Source organism: Felis catus, chromosome B3 (assembly GCF_018350175.1).
Source record: "Felis catus isolate Fca126 chromosome B3, F.catus_Fca126_mat1.0, whole genome shotgun sequence".
NCBI classification, from domain to species: domain Eukaryota; kingdom Metazoa; phylum Chordata; class Mammalia; order Carnivora; family Felidae; genus Felis; species Felis catus.
Window position 1 is genome coordinate 62,084,707 of NC_058373.1, and position 22,125 is coordinate 62,106,831.

At 56.8% G+C, this 22,125-nt stretch overlaps 1 protein-coding gene and 1 long non-coding RNA gene across 2 annotated transcripts; one reads left to right on the forward strand and one right to left on the reverse strand.

Moving 5' to 3' along the window:
• Nucleotides 1–470: 470 nt before the first annotated feature.
• Nucleotides 471–9,764, reverse strand: DLL4 (delta like canonical Notch ligand 4). The gene is made up of 11 exons (XM_003987266.6): nucleotides 9,367–9,764; nucleotides 8,986–9,255; nucleotides 8,430–8,487; nucleotides 7,313–7,576; nucleotides 6,827–6,887; nucleotides 6,609–6,739; nucleotides 4,898–5,067; nucleotides 4,510–4,729; nucleotides 2,664–3,366; nucleotides 2,040–2,148; nucleotides 471–1,543 (listed from the first exon to the last, which is right to left on the reverse strand). The coding sequence occupies exons 1-11, from the start codon at nucleotides 9,430–9,432 to the stop codon at nucleotides 1,538–1,540; spliced, it is 2,058 nt and encodes a 685-aa protein (XP_003987315.2). The 5' UTR covers nucleotides 9,433–9,764; the 3' UTR covers nucleotides 471–1,537.
• Nucleotides 9,765–10,003: 239 nt separating this feature from the next.
• Nucleotides 10,004–13,365, forward strand: LOC111560833. The gene is made up of 2 exons (XR_002742964.2): nucleotides 10,004–10,428; nucleotides 12,198–13,365. It is a non-coding gene; the product is annotated as an uncharacterized LOC111560833 (long non-coding RNA).
• The last annotated feature ends 8,760 nt before the right edge of the window (nucleotides 13,366–22,125 follow it).

Consider the following 22,125-nt stretch of genomic DNA (forward strand, 5'->3'; position numbering starts at 1 on the left):
AGAAGAGAGTATGTAGGTGCCAGTCCATCTAAAACCCTGCAATGGCAGGAGAAAGGACCCAGATGTCATTATGGTTCAGAGACCCCATTGTCCAATAAGTGAATCCTTTTGAAAAGGGGAAAACAGGAATTTCCCCAAATTCCTGTATCTCCCAGGCTGACTAGGGAGCCCCACAACTTTCAGGCTTAAGGAAAGAAAGGAGGATAATTCAGGTCAGGGGGCATATCCCTCAAGTTATGGTGGAAGCACAGGGGGAAAGCCAGCAGGCGGGGAAGGCTGGCATAGGCCTCGGACTGGATGGTGAGACGGGGCTCTGCAAGGACTTGGAAGGAGCCCGCCAGGCCAAGCCCAAGTGCATGCACAGGTCCTAGGGGTTCTGGCAGGGCGGCCAGCAGCAATATGAGAAGGGGAGTCAGAGAAGATAGAGAGAGGATTCCCACTCTGCCATCACAAAGACAGGACCCAAGAAGTAATAAACTCCTGTACACGTCTGTTCCATATTATAAATACACATTATATACAAAATAATGTTATAAAATGTAGAAAGGTCAGTGCTTCTGATTCTTAAATTATCGAAATACTAGACTCCAAAATAAACTACAAAAAAACAAAATAAAAACTCATATTATTGATTTCTGAAGATCGGCTTCAAGGGCGGTCTGGGGGCAGTAGTGGGTGTAGGCTCAAGGCTGTAGGAATGGTTTGAGGGACGAAAGGGCCTAGGCGGCAACAGCACCTCACTTCTCCCTCGCTAGAATTTCCAGCATCACTGCCCTGAGCTCCCCAGTTGGGCCTGGTGTCCCTGGCTGACAGATGGGGCATGCCCTCCACCTGTCTGCTCACAGGAACCCAGAGGCACGCAAGGCCGGAGGCTGTGGAAGCCAAATGAGTCTTACCAACAGCCCTTCCCAGAGGGCCCTGGCCAGGGAGAAGCTGGAGCGGAGTTATGAGCAAGGCCCACATGCAGAGGCTGCAGGCACGGGGCAGAAAGTGCTCCTCCCGCTTCAGGTACTCACCTCACCTGCAGGGCAACTCCTGCCAAGAGCCGCACCTGGTGGTATCCTGGCCCACAGATGGCCCTGCCCATACTGGCCTCCTCTCTCCTCTCTGATTTGGACCCAGCTGTCACCATGGAGCCTGGGCCAAAGGCACTTTTGGAAACACAGATGCCAGTGGAGGCCACAGCAGCTCCAGGCCCCAGGGGACCACAGCCTCTCCCTCTGGAACAGAGGCCAGATCCCCAGAGGAGCCCTCTGAAGGCCACAGCTGGCAGGGCAGGTCCCAGTGGCACCTCTCCTCTCTGTTCCCCTGGCTGGCACGGCCGCCAAGCTGATGCCAGACAGACACCCCAACGCGTGGAAGGGTACTGCGTCTCTTGGCAAGTTCACAGTCTGTCCAGGTCATGCCATTCCCTCTTCCTCCTGAGAGCAGCACGTTGCATATTAAGAAATGTCCCATCCAGGATGCAATGTAAACAATGCAGAAGGAAGATCCAGCTGCTGGGGCAAAGCTGGGATGTCCTGGGAAGGCTCCTGCCTTATACCTGGGGATCACGTGGAAAGTGGGGAGGTAGGTTACCCTGGAGCACTGGCACTGCCTCCAAGGCTACCCTGGGCCTCCCTGAGAGAAGCCACTCAGCCAGCTGGGGTAAAGAGAAGAAGGTGGGGCAGCCCTTCCCAGACTTCTGCCCTGATACATGCACTGCCTGGGAGCCTGTGTTCGTGAGGTGGGCCGGTGGAGGAAGCAGCAAGAAGGGGCAGGAAGGGCACACTCTCACCGACTGCTTGAAAGCAGTGCCGGGGAGCTGGCCAGGTGCCGTGGTTGCCCAGCCCAGCACTAACATAGCAAGAGGAGCTAGGCCCAGCTCCTGTTTCACACCCTCTGTGGCAACGAGGCCAGCCGGGACCCAAGAGCCACTGAACCTGGCCTGCCAAGGAGGGGTTCTGACCCACCCGGGGGTTGAAAGTAACCAGGCCTCTTTCCCATCCCCAAATGGCAGGTGGGGACACGCTGGACGGGAAGGCGAGCCCAGCACTCACCTCTGTGGCAATGACACATTCGTTCCTCTCTTCTGATATCAAACACACAGACTGGTACATGGATTCCCTGGGGGAGCATATCGCTGATATCCGACACTCTGGCTTTTCACTGAGGGAACACAAGACAGGCCGGTGAGGGAGGGATGGGAGAGGGATGGGGGGGCAGATGGAGCGCTAACTTGGATGATGGAGAGCCGAAGGGCCCTGGCAGGGGTGGCTCTGAGAGGACACAGGGACCAAGGATGCCCAATGCTAGCCTGGGGGAGCAGTTAGGAACAGCCCCTTATGAGAGCCACAAGACCCCCAACCTTACCAAGGTCTCAGGCCTGAAAAAAGCCAGCACTGCCTCTACAGGCAAGCCATGCAGTGGAAAGATGAAGTCAGAAGAGACACAGTGTGGACATTTGACATTTGTGAATGAATGGATGAATGAATGCATGAGGAAGAGGCATGAAGGACCCCTGGCAGAAATCTTGTTGGAGGAGCTTTCTGTCAGTAGCAAAACTCCCTGTTTGTTTAAAAGCAGTCAGGGGCCTGGTGCCAGCCTTCTGCCTGCCCTGGGGAGCCCAGGGAGTACCATGCAGGGCTCTGTGGCCAGGCCCTGGGCCTCCAGGCGCTGCTCACCTGTGTAACCTCAGTGGCGCCTTCTCCCCTAAGCTCTTATCACTGTGGGAATACTTCCCCGCCATGGTCCCTCGCCCCAGAGGCCCCGGGGCCAGATTATAGTCCAGTGTGTGGTTCTGTTGTTTGCCACAGTTGGACTTGTCCAGGCCACAGTCCACTTCCAGCTCCTTCTTCTGGTTTGTGTTCTTGAGCTGGGCTGCAGGGATCAGGTTGTCCTTCTGGAAGTCTGACAAGTTGTTCATGGCCTCCCTGCCACCATCTTCAGGCCGCCGAAGTCGCAGCTGCCGCACTGCCACTGCCACCATGCCCAGCAACACCAGCACCACCACCAGTCCCACGCCCAGAGAGACAGCCACCCAGGGGAAGCTGGGTGGCATGCTCATAGGGAACTCGCAGCGGCTGCCCACAAAGCCATAGGGACAGTTGCAGACGAAGCTGTCCCGGGAGAGGCCAGGGTAGCAGGTGGCCCCATTGAAGCAGGGTCCTGAGACACAGGCGTCACCAGGAATAGGCACCTCGCAGCGCCGGCCAGAGAAACCAGCAGGGCAGGTGCACATGAGCCCATTCTCTAGATCATGGCAAGTGCCGCCGTGGGCACAAGGGCTGCGGGCACAGTCGCTGATGGGGAGTTCACAGTGGAGGCCTGTGAATCCAGGACGGCAGCGGCACATGCGGTTCGGACCACGGTTCACGCACTGGCCCCCTGTGGGTATATATGGGGCACAAGTCAGCAATCACCTTGGAACCCCCCTGGTGCAGTGGGTAAGTGCCCTACCCCAGATCCCACTACAGAGAGCACTGTACCAAGGGTCAGGAGACCTGGGCTTGAGGGTGCCTCTGGCTCTGTATGCCTCAGTGAGCTCATGTATAAAAACTACTGGCATCTTACAGGGCTTCACAGTAGAATCGAACAGGTATGCTTGGGTTTGAATCTCAGCTGTCTCCCTCAAGCTGAAGGGAACCTGGCACCTGTTGCTTTGCCTTATTCTAAGCCTCAGTTTCCTCACTTGTTAAAGCGTAATGCTATCCCCTCCATAGGAGATCTCTGAGGGCTAGGTAGAATGACGCATGAAGGGAGGCGCACATGCCTACTATATAGTAAATGCTCCAATAAATAAACGTATTATCAGTTAATAGAATTAACACAGTGATTAGCTAGAGAACAGACTTCATCTCAGCCCTTCCAACTCGTGTCCAACTCCTGAGGCTTCTCTCCTGCATGGAGCTATCTGCCTGCCTCACGGAAGGTCACCAGGAGGCCAAGGAGACAAAGATAACCAGCATGACTTGCACCCCTAAAAGATGCTGAAGATTTTATTTTTAAAATTTTTTTAAGATTTGATTTTTAAGTAATCTCTACACCCAACACCGGGCTCAAACTCAGATCAAACTTGCCCCAAGATGCTGAGCCTTTCAGATGTCTTGTGCCATGCCAGGTTCCAAATGGCCACGGGGCAAGGTGACACCTTCAATAGTAGGGCCCTGACTGTGCCAGCCTCCCTCTAGGAGGGACACAAGATCTCACATGTCCCTCTCCCGAGCCCAGGACTTCCTGGGGAGGGCCAGAGGCCACCCAGAGCCAGGAGAGGGCTCTGATGTGAGGATAAGAAGTGAAGCAGGGTACCCATCACTCCTCCTCCTAAGCTTGCACCCACTGCCCACCTGCTCCTCTTCCAAAGCCACCCAGATGATTACATAGGCTCTTCACTGTCCAGAGCAGGTTGGGACCATCTCAGCCTGCCTACAGGGACAGACCCGGCCTCGCTCCTTTCTTGACCATCCCTCACCAGAAGGCGCTCTTAGTCCTAAGACTGGCCCACTAGGTTAGCAAGGCAATAAGACTCACCATTGGCACATGGGTTGCTGGTACACCTGTCCACCTTCTTCTCACAGTTGGAGCCCATGAAGTTGGGGGGGCATTCACAGGCATAGCTGGCCCCCTGGTTGCGCTCCCGGCAAGAGCCCCCATTGAAGCAGGGTGAGTCTGCACAGCTCAAAGTGCTGTGTTCACAGTGCAAGCCATAGTAGCCCGGGGGACACAGGCAGCGGTAGCCATCCTCCTGGTCCTGGAGAGAGACCACAAAGGGGCAAAAGTCAGACCCTGGGGGGTAAGGATGCTAGGCGCTAGACCCCACCTGCCCACAATGTCTGCCCATGGCTGCACGTCCACTGGCCGCCTGGGGTAGGCATGCCTGGGCACTGCCTGGCCAGATCACCGCCAGCCTGAGGCTCACCTTACAGCTGCCTCCATTGCGACAAGGGTTGCTATCACACTCGCTGAGCTCCAGTTCACAGTCCACGCCAGTGTAGCCTGGGCGACAGGTGCAGGTGTAGCTCCGCTGCCCACTGTTGGAGCACGTTGCCCCGTTCTTGCATGGAGAGTGGTGGGTGCAGTAATTGAGATCTGTGGAGGCAGGAACCAGCCAGCTGAGGAGGGCTGTAGAATGCTCCCTACCTCCAGGCTCCATGTAGTGCAGGTTCACTGTCAGTGTTTGGCCCAGAGGCTTCAACTCAAAGTTGTCCTGACCCAACTACCCTCCCTCCTCCTCCAGTCATGTACATCAAGGCACCTTGAACCACATCTAACTGGTGCAAGCAGCCAAAGTTGAAAAAAACCACAGATGGGACAATTGCCTGCTAGGAAGCTTACAACCACTGGCCACCAGGGTAGAATGAAGAGAAGGAAGAGGAGTGGATGGCAAGGCCACATGTTGAGGGGGAAGTCAGAAAAGGTTTCAGGGAGGAGGGGCAGCTGAGATTCACCTGGAAGGAGGGATAAAATTTTAACAGGTAGAAATGGTAGAGAGAGGCCAACGCCACTGTAAGTAGCGGCCAGGTATTTTAAAAAGGGAAATGTGTTACGAGAGTATTTTGAAATATAAGTGTTTGTTTTCTTATTTGAGAAGGACAGGGAGGGAGCAAATGTAGAGCAAATATAGAGACTGTAAGGGCTATGTTTACATATGATGAGTATATGACCGTGTCACCTGGGAGCAAATGTGGGAAGAGGAAAGAGAATGGGCAGGAACCAGGTGTGTATGTGTGTTTGGGGTAGGGGAGAGGAGGGAGAAAGCAACACACACACACACACACACACACACACACACACACACACACACACAGAATACAGGGGCTGAATTCCAAGCCCCTCATTGCCAGCAAGTCAGAGCCTAGACAAGTTCTTTCTATCCTGGCAAGCCCCCTGCCCACCCCTCCCAAGCCTGGTGCTGGTGTCTCCATGGCAGCAGCCACCCTATTTGACCCTGAAAATGGGAGACACATGCTGCAGCTGGCTACCAGGATGAAGGAGAAGAGGCTCCCCCCCCCCCGCCCCACCCCACGGTTGGGGCTGGCAGACTCCTGTACAGCCAGAAGAGTGACCAGCCGCCCTCCCTAAACCCAGAACTTGACTGTGGGCTCAGGCAGCTGCCTGGCAAGTGCAAATGGGGAAGAACAAGGGAGGCTGTTTCTGCCCACAGCAAGAAGTCGGTTAGATGTCACTCCGCCCAGAGGCGCAGCTCACCCACAGCCTCGGGGCAGCTGGTGGGCACACCCCACCAGACAGCTGTTTGAGGGAGAGCTGCTCAAACAGGGCTGGCAGGTAAGCAAACACTTAGGGGGTTAATAGGTAACTACAAGGTAGAAAGAGGAACTAAGCCCAGCATCCCTCCTCCTTGGCCTTGCTGGAATTTGAGTGCAACTTCCAGGCTGCCAACTTGTCATCCTCTGGGCTTCACCAGCCACCCTGCCTCCCCAGCACCTGAGCAAGAAGGACCCACAATCTCATTCTAGGCCAATTGTCAGGATCCTTAAAAGTCCCAAACTCCTTAAAGGATACTGGGAAAGCCAAGTCAGTGGTGGCCACGTAAGAATTGTGACACTTCTGGTTCCCACCCCGTGCCCATCTCTCTCATGCCCTCTGCATCTCTCTTTGCCCTGACTCACCTTGGTCACAGAATAGGCCCCCCCAGCCCTCATCACAGGTGCATTGCCAGGGGATGCTGCAGGTGCCATGGCGACAGCCATTGTGGGGGATGCACTCGTTGCACAGGCGTCCCTGCCAGCCTGGGCGGCAGCTGTTGAGCAAAAAGAAAAGCTGACCATGAGGTGAGGGCTTGGCCAGGAGACAGTTCCCTCCTCACTGCTTCCTGTCCCCTACTCACATGCATTCTGCTGGCTTGCTGCAGTAACCATTCTGTTCATGACAGCCAGAAAGACAGACAGCTGAGGAAAGAAAACAGAGCTGGGTGAGGGTGGAATTCCAAGGACTCTGAAGCCCGACTCTCCCTCTCCTGGCCCTGGGGCTGCCCCCCAGCTCTACTGGGCTCACTTCCCACTCCTGGCCTCCCAGAGGAGCCATGGGGGCATAAAGGGAAACAGTGGCACAGGGAAGGAGAATCCAAGCTGGATGGAATGCAGTAACAGGGTCATTTGGACTCTGGCAAGATGGGGAGGAGCACTAAGAAGAGAGAGGTCAGAGTCCACACCTGTCCTAAGCATCCCCACCTGTTCCTGAGGCCCAGCTAGTGGGCAGCCCAGACCTGCTCAGTGAGGGAGGTAGGCTGTGGCCGGAGAGAGGCCACTGTGTTTGTTCCAGGGACACCCCCCGCCAACACACACACCAGGTAGACAGGAGCTTGGCTGCTTACGCTGTTCGCAGTACTCCCCAGTCCAGCCGGGTAGGCAGGACAGGCTGCCATCTGGCTGGCACACGTAGTGGCCGAAGTGGTCATTACGCTTCTTGCACAGGCGTGAGCAGCTGTCCCCATAGTAGTTGTCACTGCAGATGACCCGGTAAGAGTAGCGCAGCCTCGTGGGAGGGCTGGTCTGCTCGTCCAATAACCAGTTCTTGCCCACAGCTAGGGAGCCCTGGATGGCGATCTTGCTGATAAGCGCGTCTGGTGGCAAGGCCTCTGAAGGGGCAGAGGGCCAGGTCAAGGAAGGGCAGCCAGTCCCTGAGAGTGCCAGCAACTGCTGGATCAAACCAACAGTCCAGATGATCCCCACCTGCCAGCAAGCACAGGCCAGAGGAACCCAAGCGACCCACTGCTTAGCTTCTAGGTGTGTGTGTGTGTGTGTGTGTGTGTGTGTGTGTGTGTGTACGCGCACGTGCGGGTGGGCGCTGAATGCCTAATACCATTCAAAAAAGGGACAATAGAAAGGTGTTAAGATATCCCAGTGTTCTGGAGGCAGATAGACCAAGAAAGAGGAAAAGAGGTCAAAATGAGGAAGGAAAAAAAGAGAGAAAGAAAGAAAAAGGAGAAAGAAAAGAAAGCCAGGCTGGAAGGACACTGTGAGCAAGGGGTCCTCTGGTGCCCATTCAAGGGTTCTGTCCTCAGAGATGGGTAATGCTTTTCTTTTTCCTTTTCAAAGTGAGAATTGTTGTGCTGCTGAAATATCCTTTTCCTCTGTGTCAGAACAACATCCCAAAGCCATTATTCCCTTTCCAAAGGAGCGGAATTCGCAAAAGGTGTAAAATACAGGAAGGGGCCCGTCAGCGGCGCTGGCAGCTTCGGCCTTTCTCACCGCCGTGCTCCCCGCGTTCCCACGCCAAAAATAACCCGCAGGAAACGCAATTGTGCTCAGAGTCCAGGCAGCGGGCGGAATCCGAGCATCCAGCGCGGGGCGCAGTTCCAGGCTGAGCTTAGCGTCCTGCCCCCCCCCCCTCCCTCCACCTCCACCCCGCACTTCCCCCGCCTTTTACAGGTTAACTCTTTCGGCGCTGCGCTGTGTCGCCCCCCTGTGGCGGCAGAGCGAGCTACTCACCTGGCCTCAGGTCGTCTCCTGGCGCGTGCCAAGCTTCGATGATGAGTGAGAAGGTACCCTGGAGGCCAAAGGAGGGGGCGGGGGAAGACAGAGCGCGAGATGAGCAAGGGGGGAGATGGGGGTGCCTTGCGGCAGCGGGTTTAATTAATCTAATTGCAGGATACAGTTACGGCTCCCGGGTCAACATAACGTGTCTGCGCGCCGCATCGCGGGACCAGGGAATATGAGAGGAGAACCCTGAGTGGGACAAGGGTTAGGAGATAGGGGAATGTTAGCGAGTCATTCGAAGGTGGGAAACGCGCCGGGGTAGTAGGTAATAAAAATCATCCCAAGAGTTGGGAGAAGAGAGGCCTTAGAACCGGGAAGAGGGAGCCTGGTGAGAGCTTTCCTGAGGATGAGGTCCCAGGAGAGAGTCGGAAGAAAGTATCAAAAGAGAGCGCCCTTTGTTTTTTGTTTTGTTTAGTTGGAAGCGAGGAAATCTGGGGAGAGGGCTTTGGGCCCAGGGAGCCCCCTTCACGTCTTTCGTGACCTCCCAGTGCTCCCAGGCTGTGCTCACCGGCCAGGTGAAATTGAAAGGGAGTTGAAGAGGGTTGCGTCCCCCGCCGCTACTATCGTCCCCGACGGCGAAGGAGTTGGTGCCCAACACAGGCGTCGAGACGCTGCCAAAGGTGCAGGGCCCGGGCGAGACGACCGCCTGGAAGTGCTTAAGGCAGACGCGGAAGAAGGTCCTGCAGCCGGGTTCGCACGGCCGCCCGCTAGCCAGTACGCCGCGCTCGTTGGCAAACTCCTGCAGCTGCAGCTGGAAGACTCCGGAGCCGGCTGCGCGCTATTGCACAGAGACCGAGGGAAGGAAGAAGGGGAGCGGTCAGCTCGGCAGACGCCCGGGGCTCAGGCTCAGGGAGCGGCGGGAGGGGGTGGAGGGGGCGCGGGACGTTACCTGCTGCCAAAGTGTCACCAGCAGCAGTAGCGCCCAGCTAAAGGCGCTACGGGACGCGGCTGCCATCCCCTGGAGCGTCGCTCTCTCCCCGCGCCCGCCCTGTAGCTGGCTTCGTTTGGGACGCCGCTTTCCCGCGCGTCTATCCGCCAGAGGGGTCCCTGAGAAGCCAGGCTCTTCTGGGGCTTTCCTCCCGCTTCGCCTTCTCGCTAGCTCTGCTCCAGCTGCGGCGGTAGGTAATCCAGGTGAGGGCGGCTGGGCGGTGGCCGGACTGAGGACGTGTCCTCGGGCTAATCCTGGGGCTGCAAGCGGGCTAGTGCCCGGGTACAGCGCACTGAGGCGGTTCGAGCTGCGGCTCTTGGCCTCGTGTTTCCAGCTTGCGCTCTGAGCCGCTACTGAAACCTGCGCGCTCGGGAGCCTTCCTTATATATATTGGCTCCTCTCTTCGCCGCCTGTCACTCAGAACCCATGGTCACTCTCCCCTCCCCTCCGGGCCTCCAGCGCTACAGCCCCAGCACGGCCTGGAGGGGGCCTCCGCCCCCGCCATCCCCCGTCTCCGTCAGCCAGTCAAACACAGGTCCCCGCCCCTCAGTGGCGCTCTCAGCCCCTAGGTCCCCTAAGTCTGCGCGTGCCAAAGTGACCAGTTCTCCGCGACCAAGGGGTTACGGGTCGAGACCCCGGCGATGGGAGGAGGGGGAGGGCCTGGGGGAATGGGGCGGGAGGTGGGAGAGTGGTTCCCGGATGGTCTTGGAGGCGGAGACACTGGGGAGTCCCGGTAGGCGGTCTGTCAGCAGCCGGCGCTAGTTACCTTCAGCCTTTGAGCAGGTAAAAGAAACTTAAGCTCGCAAAGCGAAAATAGCACGGAAGGACTGGGATCTTCTTCTTCCCGGAGCTTCGGAAGCTGTAGTCTCCTCGGCCCGCAACCTGTGAGCGCCCACCCACCTCGCGTCCCCAGCGCAGCAGGGAAGCCAGCGGACGCTTTAACCTCTCAGTGACCACACTGGCCAAGGCGAGGGACTTGAGTCTAAGACTGTGGGGCTCTCAGGGGCTCCCACCCTCCACCTGGTAGGCGTCTCCCTCCCTACTTGCGGGGGGCGTGTCCAGCGCGTGCCTTCTCCCTTCTGCCCCCAGCCTGGGTTCCACTGGTGCCAGCCCCTAGACGCGTGGTCCAGGAGATGAGGGAAGGGGGCGTGGTCCCCGAGGTCTGAGAAGGGGGGGGCGCGTCCTCAGCTGTATGGTAATGAGAGTCTGACCCCGCCTCCAGCGCCTCGCCTCACCTGGGTTCTGCTTCAATTCCACTGCCCACCGTCTCCCCCCACCCCAGCAGCCCCAAGCCCCTTCCCGCGTCCTGTCGCTCCGTTGGGGCAGGGTGGAACTCCCCCGGCTCCAGCGTTGGCTCAAGCCACTGGAGAGTCCTGGTGAGGGGCTGAGGTCGGGCAGACCCGGGTCCTCTCCTCATAGGGGCAAGATGCAGAGTGGAACTGAAAGCGCGCGGACTAATTTGAGTTTCAGGCGGCTTCACCCGTCTCGCCTTCGCGGCTCCCTTGGGTGGCCCCACTTCTCCGAGCGGCGGCAGTGCAGCTGCTTTCCCGGAACCCGGCATGATCCCCGGAGGCCTTAGACCGGGGACAGCCGCCTTCTCCCAGTCTCGGGGGTGCTGGGGATCTCTCTCTCTCTCTCTGCGACGCTGAGGGCAGCGGGGGCCCGGTGGCTTCAGCTGTCAGCCCGCCCGCACAGCGATGGCTGTCGTCTAGCGATAAGATCGGAGCGAGGGTGGGGGGTGGGGGAGGGGAGAGGCGGTGGGCAGGGACGCGGCGCGGGCCCGGGGGGAAGGCCGTAGGGGGGCGGGGGAGGTACGGCAGTGGAGCACAACAGCTGCCTATGCCTCGCACGGTCTGATTTTTTTGAGTTGTGGGTGGTGTTGGAGGATTGGGGGGAAGGATGAGAAACAAGAGGTTGGGAGCGTGGGTTGGGGGAGGGGCGAGATGAGGAGATGGGCTCCGGGGTCCCCCACGCACGGCCACCCCTCCCAGCCACCATCTGGCGCGAGCGGGTTGGCGTGGGGAACCGAGGTGGGGCGGGGGGCCGGCAGATGGGCCCAGGCTGCGCTCCAGAGTTAATGTAGGTTATGGGCAGGCGGAGTCCCCAGGCCCGAGGGAGGGGGAGCCCAGGGCTTGCCTCCCAGCGATCCTGACAAGTGGGTTCCCCACCCTCTCTCCACTCATACTCTATGATCCCTAGACCTGCCTAGGATGCCAAAGAGTGTTCCTCGCTCTCCTCTGAGCTGGCATCCATCCCTGCCTAGTTCTGTCTGCTTCCACCTCCTAATCCTAGCCTAGGAGTTCAGAAGAACTCACTCCTTTTCTGACTCTGGCGCTTGTCTGACCCTCAAGAGACACATCCAGCCCTATGGGATGCATCTTGCTCAATACTGGTAGATCTGGAACGCTCTCTACCCCTGTTACACATCCTGACTAATGTGCCCCAAAGCACTTTGCAAATAGTCAAGGACCAAACAGAGGTATTATTATCCTCAGGGATGCAAAATGCAAGAGATCCCAGAGACCTAGAAATCCTCTTTGAGGAGGAAAGGGTTAAATTCTCCTCCTCATCAAAAGGCATGTATGAAGCATCTATTTGCCACTTGGGCACTGTCCCAAAAGTGCATTATCCTGCTAAGATGCCACCCTTGGCTCTGAAAAGCCACCAGTGCTCCAGTCTGCCGGAGTCCCTCTTTGCCCACATTTGCTGAGCAAGAAAGGGTCCTGCTGCAGGCCCAGAACTGAAATGCAAATATCCACAGCTGGGACTCCTCTCTTTTTCTCCCACTCCAGACCAGAAGAACCCAGCATGTGTCCTGGGGGCCACCAGGAGCAGGAGGCCGTGAGGCCATCGGAGGCTGCAAATCACATGGAGTTGGACCCACCTGGGTGTCTACTGCCCCTGCCCCTGCCCCTATGCTGATGCTTGGCATGGGTGCAAGCCTCAACTGACGTAGGCTACCCTGGACTGACTGTGGACCTTCTAAAAGTCCACTGGCCCTCATCTGGACTCGCGCTGACAACGTCAGGAGCCGGAGCAGGGTTCAGTCCTGGCATCGTGCAAGGCCCACAGCCTCCCCTGCAGGGCACTTCTGCTTCTGTTACCCTCTCCTTTGGCCGCTGCACACAGCCCCCCAGCAGGCACCACCCGCACCTGGGACTTTGAAGCGCCAAGGTTGCCTTCCAGCCATGCCCCTAAGCTGACCCCGGGTTTTCGGGGTACAACAGGGGCTGTATAGAGCCTCTGGACCCCTCCCCACTAGGTAGCCTTGCTCGCCCCCCAGCCCCCGAGCCAAGAGCGCAGCTCCGAGGCTTCCAGCGTCTTTTCGCCGTCCCCCTACTCCCGTTCTCCGCCGGGCAAACTGCGCCCAGGTAGGAGCACGGCTGAGGCCTGGCCACAGAGCCCGCTGGGCAGGCCAGGGGCGGGGGAGCGGGCCTGGTTTGGGCGGGGCGCTTAAGCCTTGAGGGGCGCCGCTGCGGTCGCAGCAGAGAAGGGGCCACGTGCAGGGAGCCGCGGCCGGGGAGCTGCACAGAAGGCGGGGAGATTTGCAAACTGTTGCTGCCACATGGCTGCTCCTTTCGATCCATTCACATTGAAATGAGGCCGGCGCGTGCCTCATCTGCCGCAGGGCGCTGCCACGCGTCAGCCCGGCCCGCCGCGTGCCAACTGGGGCAGTGGGGCTGGCAGGGCCTGCCAGCCGTGGGGGCGCAGCCCGAGCCCTGAGGCCAGGAGGGGGGAGGGGAAGGGAACCGAGTTATCCTAGCCGCTCAGGCGCCGCAGTTTTTCGCGGACCTTGGCCCTGCAATTGGGATCGAGCCGACGAGAAAGGCCCGGGACGGACGGGTTTCGGAGGGGGGCCAGGATCGATGCCGCCGCTCCCCGCAGATGCGCCCCGGCAGCGCTACTCTCCATCTGCCGCTGCTCGCACCTGCCGGTCAATAAATCGATTTTACAATTTAATGCAGCAGCTTCCCGCCCGCCTGGGACAGATGCCGCCGCAGAACCACCTCCGCCCTCACCCCTCCCCTCGAGGGGCGCCAGCGGTTAGGGCAGGGATTCCCGCTCGGCAGGCGGTGCCCCGCGGGGCCTCCTTCACCTTTCTCAAGTCCCTACAAGGAACTGCGCAGGGTCTTTCCCGCGGAACAGAGTGGGTTTCCCATAGGACAGGCCTGAGGCTGATGGAGGAGAAAAGATGATGACATAGCGGTGGCCTTGAGGACTCATTTGGGGGCTTCATGGGGGAACAGGATGCAGTGGCTGATGACAAGATGTGAGAGCCCCTGTAAGGAGAAAGGGGTAGGACCTGGGGCGTGGACGTCGAGAGACACTGAGTCCTGAAGCCTCTCCATGATAGCGATGCGGGGAGGGCTGAGCTGGAATGGGGGCCTCTCCCCAGCGCCGGCTCTGGCTGAGTCTGGTGAATAAGCATAACATGGACCTGGTTTTTGGCACTTCTCAACCATGTGATCTTGGGGCTTGTAATTTATTTTAATTTAATTTAATTTAATTTAATTTTTTAATGTTTATTTTATTTTTGAGAGGGAGGGAGGGGGAGAGAGAGAGGGGGAGAGAGAGAGAGAGAGCCCGGGAGGGACAGAGAGAAAGGCAGACACAGAATCCAAAGCAGGCTCCAGGCTCTGAGCTGCCAGCACAGAGCCGGACATCGGGCTCGAACCCACGAACTGCTAGATCATGACCTGAGCTGAAGTTGGCTGCTTTACCAACTCAGACACCCAGGCACCCCTTATTTTTTAATGTTTATTTATTTATTTTTGAGAGAGAGATAGAGACAGAGAGAGAAAATGAGTGTGAACAGGGAAAGGTCAGCGACAGAGAGAAAATCCTAAGCAGGCTCCACAGTCAGCACAGAGCCTGATGTGGGGCTCGAACTCAACAAACATGAGATCATGACCTGAGCTGAAATCGAGAGTCCAATGCTTAACTGATTAAGCCACCCAGGGGACCTATTTTTATTTTATTTTTTAAAAAGTATTTTTAAATGTTATTTTTAAGTAATCTCTACATCCAACATGTGCTCAAACTCACAATGCCAAGATCAGGAGTCACATGCTCTACTGACTGAGCCAGCCAGGTGCCTCTCTTGGGGCTTGTAATTTAACTCTGACTCAAGCCCCTCAGTTTTCTGTGCAATGGGGATAATAATAATAGTGACTAGGGAGAGTGACTGAGGGACTATATCTGATTACACATTTGCAGGGCTCAATAAACATTAGTTGCCTTTCCCTCAGGTGACATCCTGACAGCCAAGGGCAGACTTGGAGTAGAAGGGAGATCCCTGACATCAAATGAGGTCCAGGAGGAAGGGAAGAAAAAGGGATAGCTGGAGGCAAATAGTCATAAGGGATGAGGCAAGAAAGCAAAGGGCAGAAAAAAAGCAAGGAAAGCCAGGTGGGGCATGGAAAGGAGGTGGACCTAGTAGAAAACCTTGACTGTAAGAGTCTTTTGTGGAAACAGGATATGATAAGGTTCTTGGCTGGAGAGAGAAGACTGAAGCTTGAAGAATGGGTTTGGAGAAGAGATGAAGGTTGAAGAACCAACTGCCCATGGCCTTGACCTTCCAGAGATATTTCTCCTGCTAGGGCCAAGTGTGGGTCTTAAGATGGCAGCCCTCCTCCTTCATAGGGTGTTTTAAAGCAGAGGGGCGCCTGGGTGGCGCAGTCGGTTAAGCGTCCGACTTCAGCCAGGTCACAATCTCGCGGTCCGGGAGTTCGAGCCCCGCATTGGGCTCTGGGCTGATGGCTCAGAGCCTGGAGCCTGTTTCTGATTCTGTGTCTCCCTCTCTCTCTGCCCCTCCCCCGTTCATGCTCTGTCTCTCTCCCAAAAATAAATAAACGTTGAAAAAAAAAAAAAAAGCAGAGGTGTGTAGGAGGAAGGAGAAGTCAACTTCTGAATTGCCCTGGTCATTGAGGCTCCTGGCAACTCAGGGGACTCAGCCCTCCCCACATCACCGAGAGGGCTGGGTGGTCCAAAGACTGGGCTGGACTGTCCACTGGATGGTGGTTCATGACTGATGACCCAACGTTTCAAAGAATGGATGTTTGAATGGGTAAGATCATTGAGCATGAGGCAGAGTGCCTGCTCTGGCTCCTCGTGAGACCAGGAGGGCCTCCCACGTTCAATCTCCTTGGTTCCCAGGAGCCCAAGGTCTGAGGCTAGCCCCACACTCTGTCTCCTTTGCCTTCTTGGAAGACCAGGGCCGCTGGCACCTGGAGCTGGAGTTATTGGTGTGGACAGGGCCCTCTCCTTCTAGGAGAACATTTTAGCATGCAGAGACAATGGGCTCGAGAGAGGAGAAGCTGAGGCCCCCTGACCTGAGAAGCCCCTCTTCGTTGTATAAGAAGGAAGCTCTCCCCAGGCCTCCTGTGTGCTGATCAAGAGAAAAGGAGACAAAGGAGGAGCAGGGTGGAAACCTCCTAGCTGAAAGCAAGGTCCTCACTGGTAGTGATCCAGCAGCTGCCCCAGCTTCATTTGCCAAACCCAGGGGATGCCTGGAAAGCTAGGGTCAGGAGCCATGCAGCGGGTATTTCCAGACACAGAGGAGTCCGGGGTTTATGGTAGCCTCCACGGCAACTTTCCCAGAGCCCCTGGCTTCCCCTTCCCTTGCTCCTTCCTGTCCCCACCCTAGTGAATGAACAGGGAGGCTCAGGGCAAGACAGGGAAGGCTCAGAGAGGCCTCTGCATGGGGACCCTCAGGCTGCAGGCCAAGCCCCAGCCTACCCTTGACTCCTGCCCAGATCCCTCAGGGTGCGGAGGACGCTGACAGGTGGTTTACAGGCTAGAGAGCAGAGGGTACAGGGCAAAGACACTGCTAAGCATGATGGGACTGAGGGAGAACCTTCTGCCAATTTGTGCTGAAGGATGGAGGGAGTGGGGGCAGCGCCTGAAAGCAAAGGTTCATCTGGGCCCTAGATCTTAGACTGGCTTCCCTAGCTGAGGGTTTTCTTTCCCGGAAGAAGCCTCCTCATGCACTCGCACTCGTCCTCTCTCCCCTGGCTGGCCTGTCTCCACTGTGCTCTCCTCTTGCCCCTCCCCAGCATACAGATCACTTATCTCTGAAACCTCTCTTCTCTGTAAACTTTGATAGGTGGGAAGCTCTCCCCAGCCCCACTCTCCCACTCGGCCCTCACTCCCCTCTTCCGGCTTTGGAATTCCATTACCATCCGGGCTCAGTGTTGTCCCTGACCCCTTGGTGTCCCCAGGTCCTTGTGTGATCTTCACCTTCCTCCACCGAGCAACAATTCATCTCCTGGAAGGAACTCTGACCTCTCATTTCTCCACACAGCCTCTGATCTCTGATCCCAGCTGCTACTCAGGACTTGAAGCAAGCAAGAGATAGGGTACAGGCAGCCCTAGGAACCCGGGAGTGGGGGCTACTCAGACAGCCTCCCTAGAGGGAAGGGTCAGGCCTGAACCAGGAAGTGCTGTGTTTCAAATACTCTCATGGAGAGAGAAAGACATCAGGGACAGGTGCCAACTCCGAACAGCTGCCTGAGCAGGCAGGGCATGGCTCCCTGGAGAAGGCTGAGGAGGAATCTGACTGCCATGGTCAAGTAGGTGATGGGTCTTTAGCAAAGGATGGTGACTGGCTGTCTCCTTCTCCTCCCATGGTCAGAATGAGAGGAAATGGGCTTCAATTATGGCAGGAAGGACTTAGGTTAGACATATGGGAGAACTTCCTATGACAGTGTCTACACTATGTATCCCAGTTATTCATCCAGGTTGAACTCTCCCCTGGAGTTGATGAGAATTGCATGTTGATGCTTGCTAATAAGTAACTTGCCTTGCCTGTGATTAGCAAAGAATCTCCAGCCCATAGAATTCTTGTGTTCAGACTGTCCCCAGGGAAGAAGTCCAGAGAGGCCTGGGAGGCACCAGGACCAGAGCATCCTCTCAGCCCCCAAGAAGTTTTTTGGACAATCTTAGGCCACTGTGAGCCAATGCCACTTTGCCTCTCCTGCCCCCAGCCTTCTGGCCACCACTCTCGAAAAACAAGCCTTATGGAGCTGTCCAGCCACACAAATTTTGCAGCAAAGGGGTTGGCTGGATTTAAGGTCTGGGACCTCATAGAGAGTTTCTAGAGCAATGGTGAATACTCAGGGCCTCCAACACCAGGGGTTTCAGTAACAGCCTCAGTTAACTCTATACATTTAGAAATAGGCTTTGGCTCTCTATTGTACCCACTCACCCCAGTCTCCTGAGTCCTGCTTGAGCAGCATGAATACTCCTGTCATTGGAGCCATTCTGCCACCAAGATCCCTGTGTTGCCTTATGGCCAACTCCCCCCCCCCCCCCCCCCCCCCCCGCCTCTTGCTTCCCCTCCTCTCCTAGGTGGCCTCATCACTACCACCATTACCATAGCCCTTCTCCAGGTAAAGAGGAAGCTAGGGAAACCCAGGACAAATCATCAAACTGCCATGAAAAGAAGAGAATGTAGTTGAAAAAAAAAAAAAGGGGCGCCTGGGTGGCGCAGTCGGTTAAGCGTCCGACTTCAGCCAGGTCACGATCTCGCGGTCCGGGAGTTCGAGCTCCGCGTCGGGCTCTGGGCTGATGGCTCGGAGCCTGGAGCCTGTTTCCGATTCTGTGTCTCCCTCTCTCTCTGCCCCTCCCCCGTTCATGCTCTGTCTCTCTCTGTCCCAAAAATAAATAAAAAACGTTGGAAAAAAAAAAAAAAAAAGAAGAGAATGCAGGGGTGCCTAGGTGGCTTAGTCGGTTAAAGTGCCCGACTCTTGATCTTGGCTCAGGTCTTGATCTCAGGGTTTGTGAGGTCAAGTCCCATGTTGGGCTCCATGCTGGGTGTGGAGCATACTTAAAAATAAAATAAAACAGAAGAAAGAAGAGAATGCAGGCAAAGATGTGTGCACCCCATGGCTGGCTTTCTCAGGGCCACATGTGTATGAGTTTGGGTCCATCAGTCAGCTGGTTTTGGAAGAGGTCTACCATGTGCCTAGCACTAGGCTAAGGGCAGTGATGCCAAGAGGAACATGGGAGGTGGAGATGATATCAAGGCCCATGAAAAGAAATGTGATGACCTTTGGAACCAGGATTCAGAGAGGGAGTGGGGCTTCAGGGGTGAAGAGTGGCTTTGTGGGAGAGGAGGATTGCACTGGGGGTGGATGGAAAAAAAAAAGAGTGGATCTGAGAGAAAGAGGGGGCATTCCTGGCAGGGAGAATGGAGAGAGGAAAAGTATCAGGGTGGAAATGAAGTAGGTAGAGCGGGAAGAGATTTCACCTGTGGAGGGTGGGACATGAGGTTAGATAGTTAGGGTACGGAAACCTAGCAGACAAATTTAGACTTGACTGAGGGGCACTAGGGAGCCTGTGGGTTCTTGAGCAGAGGAGGGCGGTCAGTCACCACCTGGCAGTGGCATGCAAGGTGGTCTAGAGCAGGGAGGTACGAAGGGAAGGTTAGAGGCAGCTAGGAGACTATCTGCACCTCTGGCTGGTAGTCAGGTGGGCACTGATGCCAGGGTCCTGCCCCTGAGGTGACTGGATACCTGAGAATGCCAGACCCCTGATGACCTGCTGGGATAGACCCCACACTTTTCTTACCAGCATCTGCTTTCTCCTCACAGCCCTCACTTTCCATCCAGATAGAGCCCTGCAAACATGACCAGTATCAGGGCTCCCCGGCTCCGGTGCTGAGGGTGGGGGCCACTCTGGCCATGCCACTTTCCCTGAAAGTCCTTCCCCCTTCCTCCTTTTTCTCTCAGAGCCTTGAGGCTCTGCCCAGACTTGCCTGGAAGAGGAGAAAGGGTTGGATCAGGCCCGGGTTCATCCAACCTCCGGCCTGGATCCCACGAAGGAAATCCATAGGTGTCTCAAGAGGCTCAGGGTGAGGTGAGCTCTCAAGGACATCTAGACCAACCCCATATTCTGTAGCCAAGAGGTTGAGTGTCTCCAGGGATAGGATCCTCACCCCCTCCCAGGCTGATCCTGCTCTTTAGGTAGTTCTAGTTATAGAAAGTACATCCACTTATTGACCCAAAAGTCCTGCTGTGGTTGTTGTGGGCTGGTGGCGTGGGAGGACTCTGGGCTGGGCCTCCCTGAGGAGGAAAGACACTGCCACAGGGAGAGTCCACCAGTCTCTTGGATCTGGGGTGGCTCTGCTGTGTCCTGTGAGCCCCCTGCTGCGCCTGCTTGGCGCCCTGGGCTGGAGCAGTTTAAGCGTGAGAAGCCCCGGTCAGTTCCCAGCTCGGCCCAGGGGTGGGGCAGCCAGGGTGAGGCCAGCCCTGGTCAGCCCTTCTCAGCCTCACCGGAGAGGCCAGGCTCAGGTCAGCTTGTCGCAAGGGCCGTCCCTCCCCAAGCTGAGATCATCGCCCTCCGGCCTCCATGGCAGCCCCCACCCCCAGCTGAGCTCACTGCCCTGGCCCGCTGGGGGACATTGTTGTCCCCGGGCCCCTCCCCCGGGCTCAATGAGCTGTTTGTTGGCATGTCCGGCACGGGCAAGGGGAGGGCGGGCACAGGGCGCCCGCACACAATGGGGATTCCGTCCATTCTGAGGTGGCTGCGGGAACCAGGCTGGCTTTGTCCCTGGGACCCTCATTCCCACCATTTAGCGGAGCCGGAACTCCAGGCGGAAGGCCCCGTATAAGAACAACAATGTCGTCACCCTGTCTGTGGGGGAGGGTGCTGCAGGCCAGGGCTCCTGGGACCCAGAGGATCCACCGTCTGGGGCAGCCTGAGGGGCACTTGGGACAGGCCTTAGGGCTGAGGCTGTGCCTCAGATCTGAGGGAGGCTGAGGCAGATGGGTACTCCCCTACTTGCCTTGCCATTCCATCTGCAGCCCGTGGCAAGCATGGAAGGGGGCTCCCTGGCACCTCCAGCCATGCTCAGCTCCTCCATGTGCAAAGGTGAGCCCTAAGGTGCAGAAGGTACTAATGCATCCTGTAAGCCCTATTGCGTGGTGTGCCATGGAGGGGCTGAGTTAGGGGCAACCTGACCTGCAGGCCTTTGTGCATCCAACTTGGCCCAAAGGCCTTTGCTCAAAGCTGGGCTCGGGCCCATTTCTGGGCCACTAGCCTGGTTAGCCTGCCCCTTCGGAAGTGGCGCTGGCTGCTCAGACAACAAGTGTTTATTTTGTAGTTGCGGGGGGGCGGGCGGACAGGACGTCATGGCGTTTCCCTCCTGCCTAGTTCTGCAGTGGTTCTCACAGTCTGGGCACTGGTGACATCACCAGCCTTTCCTCCTCAGCCCTGGCCTCCTTGCCTCCCCCTCCCACCCTACCCCATGCATGGTCTGGCCAAGCTATACAGTTCTGAAGCTCCTGCTTCCGGTGCAGGCACTTCTGAGCAAGTCCCCATGAAGCGGGTGAGTAGCCAGGAAGTATCAGACCATCCCCTTGTCACTGCCCTTGGCTTTCAGGCTGAGCCTAGAGATAGCCCCTCTGTGTTCATCCTCACTGGAATGGTCGGTGTCCCACCCGGGCACGCGCCTAGTGCGATGCTGGCCCTTTAAGGGTCTTGGGAAGCCAGAACAACAGGAAATCCAAACGGCCTCATTAGGCAGCTCGGAGCTCAGCACAGTAATTAGTGCCCTGAAAACAAAACAAGGAAAAGCAGGTGGTGGTGCCCCCCCTCAATCTCGGCTGCCCCCGGCATGGCCTGTTAGTACCCAGAGCTAGGCAGCTGGGATTGGAGCCCCTCCCTTCTAAGCCCCCTCACCCCAAGCTCCTGAAGCCTGCTGCCCACTGCCCAGGCCAAGGGTCAGAGCCTAAGCTTCTGGGGAGCAGGCAGTGGCTTCTCAGCTAACTGTTTCCCCTGGGGAGATGGAAGCCCCAGGGGCAGGTGGGGCTTCCCCTTTCCAGCAGCCAGGTGGCCACTTGTCCATAGCATCCTCCACCTGTTTGGAAAACGCTGTGGTGGGGGCTGGGAGCTGGGTTGGGCTCCTCCATCGGGAAAGGGGAGACCCCTGGGAATCCCGGGCCAAGAAGGCCCCCTTAGGAGAAGGGAAAAGCCTGTTCTGTGGTCCTGCCTCTCAGCGTCTCTGGTGATTCTCCAGGTGGGCAAGACCACTTGGGCAGAGGGGATGGTAACCCACAGTCCCTCTGGACAGACCCTGGGAACTTCCAAGCCCCCTTAGTTGGTAAAAGCCTGGCCAGGAGCACAAAGGGACCTAGTGAGTTCTCTTGAGCCAGGCTGCACGCCCTGGCTCATTTTATCCCTTCCCCGCCCCATCTGATACAATGGAGCCTCACACTGTCCCTGACCCCTGAGATATCTCCCTTTATTTGTACAGCTAGGGGAAGGACATACTATGCTCCTTTTCAGGAACAGATATTCATTCAACAAACATTTATGAAGTAGTTGCTATACTCCCTACACTATACTGATAGGGTGTTCCTAAGCCAGTTTCAGAGAACTCATTGTGATAGCTCATTACAGCCCTTCCCTATCTCCCTCCTTCTCTCTCTCTCTCTCTCTTTTAGTTTTTTTTAATGTTTATTTAGTTTTGAGAGAGACAGAGAGAGACAGAGTGCAAGTGGGGAAGGGGCAGAGAGAGAGGGAGACACAGAATCGGAAGCAGGCTCCAGGCTCCAAGCTGTCAGCACAGGGCCCGATGCGGGGCTCAAACTCACAAACCATGAGATCATGACCCGAGCCGAAGTCGGATGCTTAACCAACTGAGCCACTCAGGTGCCCCAGTCCCTCTCTTTTTTTAAAGTAATTTCTGAGCCCAGCATGGAGCTTGAACTCACAACT

Coding starts and splice junctions, on each gene's coding strand:
- DLL4 (XM_003987266.6), bottom strand. CDS start 9,432: ATGGCAGCCGCGTCCCGTAGCGCCTTTAGCTGGGCGCTACTGCTGCTG. Junction 9,256..9,366: donor TGGTGACACTTTGGCAGCAG/GTAACGTCCCGC, acceptor TCTGTGCAATAG/CGCGCAGCCGGCTCCGGAGT. Junction 3,367..4,509: donor CAGCAACCCATGTGCCAATG/GTGAGTCTTATT, acceptor ATATACCCACAG/GGGGCCAGTGCGTGAACCGT.